Source organism: Oryzias latipes, chromosome 9 (assembly GCF_002234675.1).
Source record: "Oryzias latipes chromosome 9, ASM223467v1".
NCBI classification, from domain to species: domain Eukaryota; kingdom Metazoa; phylum Chordata; class Actinopteri; order Beloniformes; family Adrianichthyidae; genus Oryzias; species Oryzias latipes.
This window is the reverse complement of record NC_019867.2, coordinates 17,346,793-17,352,222: the sequence shown is the minus strand read 5'-3', so window position 1 is coordinate 17,352,222 and position 5,430 is coordinate 17,346,793. Positions and strand designations below refer to the sequence as shown.

The window sequence follows — 5,430 nt, the reverse complement described above, 5'->3', positions numbered from 1 at the left end:
GAGCGCTAACCACTGCGCCACCATGCAGCCCTGAAGAAGAAATACTTCTAATTTTCTCAAAATATGTGTGCTGCTTTTATTTTTTAAAGAAGAAAAGCAAAACTGATGGAGGTTCAAGACATTCACACACAAGAAAAACCTGATTATTTTCTTGTCTTGTTATTTCAATTTAGCTGCTCTTAAATTCCCCAGAAAACAACAAGCCAGTGACAGTTGGAACTAAAAATAAGAAATGTTTGCACATGCCTGCACACGGTCCGTACTTTGGGGAAATTTCCCACGTCTGGTCCCTCCCTCAAGCCCGCCTCCCTTTCTCAGGGATTCACCGTTTTCGAATCACACATGCTTTCTGCCTTAAAGGCGGCCAACAACACTGTTGGGCAGATGAATCACAGGAGCAAAGCAAAACACAGAGCAACAGAAGATCGATGAGTTCTTGTTTAAGATGGTGAAAGAAGACGGCAACAATAACTTTGGTGAGATGTTCATCGAATTATACGTTGAATTTTCATGTAAAAGTAAAAATCTCCATAACAAAAAAGTTTCAGTCATTAAATTATTATTGGCTGACTCTTATTTGTTGAAACTTTAAACTCATGCAGCTTTACAATTAAATGTGTTGCCTTAGAGATTTTTTTTGCATTTCTTAAAAAGCAAACATTTTAAATACATCTTATATTTTAATTCTTGTTTTGTCAGTTAGAAGAGAAAGTTAAAGATTTATTTGGGCCAAAGAAGCTAAAAAACAGTCAATCTTCAGTGGGAGTTGACTTTTTCTGTCTTGTGAGGTCATCTCTATGATGCACTAGAATGTTCAGGAGGAGACATTCCTGAAATAAATTTGACAACAGCTATTGTTTGTTTCATCTTTGCAGTTCCAGGAATAAGATCAGTATAGTTAGGTGTGTCACAAGGTTCGTAAGGCACACTTAACTTGTTGTAGTGATTAACCTGACAAAAGATTTAAATAGTTCGGCAAATAGTCATAAAGGTTTTCTTGGAATTCCTTTATACTGCAGTGGGATGGACAACAGCAATTTTTCTTAGATCATGGCAGCACTGGATAAAGAAAATTTCCAAGTTGGTTGCAGCAGTGAGCAGGAATGAACTTTTGGTTCTCTTAAAACCGGTTTCAACACATAAGTCTCGTCTTGTCAGACCCTTGTTTTTCCGAAATTTTGGAGTGACACTAAATGTGGATAATCAGTCAGTGGAGGCCAGGCTGAGATCTGAAAGAAAAGAGAGCAGCAGATAAGGCTGCCTGAAAAACAACCCATATCTCTTGTATGCTAGTTGTCTCAAGCAACAAATGAAGGTTTAAAAACTTGCTTTGTGACATTTTTGTGGAACTGAATCCTCTCTTACTTCTATTTATAGAACTCCACAAATAAAATTCTTCTTTTTTTCCTCAACAGTTGGCTCAGTGGTAACAAATAAGTGCAGCCGTCACTGCCTCGGACTTCTGACCTTCCACAGTTGGGCTACTGGAGACCGGATCCACCTGAGCCCGGATGGTCTGCAGGCTGAAAGGATAGGGGACACGTTCAGAGATGGCCTAGTGTTCACTAGCCGGCCAGTAAGGGTCCAGGAGAGAGTTCATGTTCGAGTGCAGAAGGAAGAACTGTTTAAATGGCAGGGAGCCATGCGGATCGGCTTCACCAGCGTGCCACCTTCAGACAGATCTTTGCCTCTGCCCAGGATGGCCATCCCAAATCTGACCCAAAAGCCGGGCCACTGGGCTGCTCCTGTGCCTGAGTCCCAGTGTTCTGCAGGTTCAGAGCTGGTGTTCTGGGTCTCTGCTGGTGGAAACATATATGTAGAATGCGGCAACACGCGGGACAAACTTCTTTCAGGAGTGGACCTCGGTCAGCCCCTCTGGGCCATGATAGATATCTACGGACAGACACGCTCCATATTTCTGCTTGGTATGTTTATCACATTCACAATGTATCTCCTCTTTGTCTTATTCTCTATTCAAATTCATGATCATGGATCATGGTCTTTCTGTCCCTGACCTTTGCTGTGACCTCCCTGCTGCAGGCTCTGAGATGAAGAGATTGTTTTATAGAAGAAAGTCCTGCACTGTTCCTGTACCTGAGCTTCCCATCTCACCCAATGACAGCTGTCATTTGAATGCTAACGCTTCAACATCAAGATACGGTGATGAGTGCGTCTCCAACCTTGAAATGGACATGTCAGCAGGTAAAAAGAGTCACTGTAGCGGTTCTTTTTTTATTTAGCACAGTGAAGTCTGTCTGTGTGATGCCAGGAATATAACCTTGATTCTTGTCTTCTGGTTCCAGATGAAACATGTGTGGTGTGCATGCAGAGAACAGTCGAAAGTGCCTTGCCCTGTGGCCACAAGTGTTTGTGTTACCAATGCACTTCCAGAGTCTTGCTGCAGTTTGGAACCTGCCCGCTGTGCCGAGAGGACATCAGGTCTCTGTTAATAGAGTGGAGGGGGGTGTCTGGCTGAGCCTTGAAATGCTATTCCACCTGAAATAATCCCTGAACTGTTTTTGTAATTGTAGTGAGGAAAATGAAAAGTGGCTGACGTGAATTGTTGAAGCCACAGAATCTGACACTCCAGAAACACTTACATTTTATAAAAACCTTGTGAGACAAAGAAAATGTATTATGAAGCTGACACCAGTCCCAATGAGCATAAATGTATTTTGTAAAATGTAAATTGAAAAATGTCATTCTTTTGCACTTTCTTTGTAATCTCTAGATAAAGAAGAGGAGCCAAAATATCTGTTGCTGACAAAGACATGAGCGTTTATTGTGTATAAGAATTTGTTTTATATGTTTTTTACACATATTTTTAACTGTAATTTCTTTTTACATGTTTCTACTTTGTAAAAAAAAAAGTCACTTGTCTGGAAGAATGTCAAAGATAAGGAAAGATATAAAGACGTTCTGACTTTTATTCTTGTTGATGTGTCTGATGTGATCCTGAGATATGTATCTAAATAAGCGGAGTGTTTGGTTTCCCAGCACTGTCGTGAATCTAAAAATGACTCATTTTTCAAAGGAGTAGACATATTTTGTTTAAAATGCAGAAGCCGATGCAGTAGATTGTGTAATCTGAAACTGGTTATGGGTGTGTTTTACGCTGCTGGAAAGATACCAGAGAGTGGAGATGTTTCTTGCACAACTGAAAAACGTGCAACCTGCAAATCATTGCTGTGGTTAAATAGAAAACAAAACTTATTAGTTAATAAATGATCTGCAGTATTTTTTAAGACTTTAATATAAATTAAACATTTAGTGTACTTGATTATGTATCCGCATCTCCTCTGTTCGTCATCTGGATCCATGCTCACCTGTTCTGTCTTTAATGCAACAGCTCTGGTATAATTGTCCACACAAATCAGTGGTATTATTAAATGATTTGTCTGTTGTAAATGATTAACATGGCAAAGGAGTGAATGAAGCAAAATGCTGGCAAGTGTTTTTGTAGTTTAACCTTAAAAGCCCAAACATTGCTGATGCAGGAAAAACTAAAATCCATCTGCATCAAGAAGCACGTTTGTTCCTATTGCTTCTACAGAAAATAACTGGTTGCTCCTAAAGTCCCACTCCGATCATCTTGTGATCTATTTTAAAAGCATTCCCAGTGGTCTTGTAGTTATGATTTTGCCATTTTTTTAGCCACAAAAAGCAAAACAATCATTTTTCAGGACATCATTTCTGCAGTAGTTCGTTAGAAATTCACCTGTGAGTTGTGAGCTGGACTGTTGTAGTGGCCTTCCCATTGTATTTTCCACATAACGTAACATATTTCAATCTGCATTTTTTTCATGTACTCCTGCTTCATAACCATTTAAGTAAAAATATACTCATGAAAGCAATTTTATTCTAAATTTTTTAATGTCCTTCACCATAAGCAAAATGCTTCAAGAAAAAGTTAAAAACAGCAAAAACACCAATTTCATTGGAGTGGGTCTAAAGCAGTAAAACATAAACTTTCTGTTGGATAGGTATTCATTAATTTTCCCTCCCTGGGACATTATTCTGAGGACATCTGTGGAGAAATCTGTTTTGTATAAAAAATGTGGTCATAATCTGATGCCTCCAAGTAATTTTTTTCTTGGTTCTATTTTCGTTAAACATTGTCCAACATTATTTTTTGTTTTTTTTTAGAAAACAATGGACTAATTTGACTTGAATTTGGATTCATGCTTCTTTTTTTAAACTTTTTGTTTTGTTTTGGTTTAGATGAGTCTTCAACTCTGGGAACATCTGTCAGTTCTGCTCACATGTAAAAGCACAAACCCAGCAGTGCCCTTTATAACCACTGAGGGGCAGCATATTTCCATTTATTATGAGAAAAACCAATAACTCCCTAAATAGAGATTTACTTCTTAAAACTCTTTGAGTTCAAGACAGTGAAACCGAGGCTTGTTGCAGGTATCAATATTATTTTTTAGATAGTTTAGAAATAAATCTTTAGATACCTTGACATCCATTTAAAAAAATTATATTTGAAGGGAAAAAAAATACAACTGTTTATTTGTAATTACACTTGTGTGATCTTTGACTCCAAGTATGCATTAATATTATATATATATTGTAATTATATTATTATATTATATATTAATATATATATAGTATATATTATATATACGCATGTAACATTTCCGACTCACTACGGTGAAGTTCTGGATTGTTGTCTTGACATGTGGATGGACTCTAGACAAAAGACTGAAGGTGTGACCTTTGGTTTGTGATCTCACAGCCTACCTGTTAAATATTTATCTTGGATGGCAGAACTGCACTGCTTTTGATCACAAAGTGAAGGAATCTACCAAACATATGTTTCTGGGGATAAGAAACCGTGGGAATAAACATGTAAATCCAGTCAGAATCTTGCAGCTTCACTGCTCTAGAATCAGATCCATGGCACTACTTCTTATGGTTGAACTGTCGTATTTTTCAGATTTTAGGAAGGTAAGTAGATTTAGTTCTGGAAGCCTTATGTTCTCTTGCATGTGTGTGAGGTAGTCAGCCTGTATGCGTCTGCATTTATGTCTGTGAGAAACAGGTGAAGCGCGTTGACTTAACCCCTTGGTTCACATAAAAAGCTGCCCAGACTGCCTTTTGTGTGAGGAACAAATGTATCAGACCCATCTGATGATAACAGCAGACAGTAAACAGACTGAACTGCTGCACAACATGAGTTACCCATGCTTCTTCTCTGAAAAGAAAAATCGACTTTTGCACCTAGAACACTGACAAGCTGTTCTGCTTAGCTCATGACTGGATGGGAATCTATTATTTCCAGCTGTGGATGGAAACTATTACGGAGCCCTGTCTCCCTGATGAGCGTTAAAGTGAATGGTCGCAAAACAAACACATGCCAGCACGCCTACAGACAGGCAGGGAAAGATTCAGGCCCACGCTGAATCATTCACTATAGATAAAAGC

At 38.5% G+C, this 5,430-nt stretch overlaps 1 protein-coding gene across 1 annotated transcript; it reads left to right on the top strand.

Annotated features, from left to right (window-relative positions):
• Positions 1 to 346: 346 nt before the first annotated feature.
• Positions 347 to 3,451, top strand: LOC101171339 (protein neuralized-like). The gene is made up of 4 exons (XM_004072490.4): positions 347 to 476; positions 1,416 to 1,925; positions 2,041 to 2,202; positions 2,304 to 3,451. The coding sequence occupies exons 1-4, from the start codon at positions 446 to 448 to the stop codon at positions 2,474 to 2,476; spliced, it is 876 nt and encodes a 291-aa protein (XP_004072538.1). The 5' UTR covers positions 347 to 445; the 3' UTR covers positions 2,477 to 3,451.
• The last annotated feature ends 1,979 nt before the right edge of the window (positions 3,452 to 5,430 follow it).

Coding starts and splice junctions, on each gene's coding strand:
- LOC101171339 (XM_004072490.4), top strand. CDS start 446: ATGGTGAAAGAAGACGGCAACAATAACTTTG. Junction 477..1,415: donor AGACGGCAACAATAACTTTG/GTGAGATGTTCA, acceptor TTTCCTCAACAG/TTGGCTCAGTGGTAACAAAT. Junction 2,203..2,303: donor TGAAATGGACATGTCAGCAG/GTAAAAAGAGTC, acceptor TTCTGGTTCCAG/ATGAAACATGTGTGGTGTGC.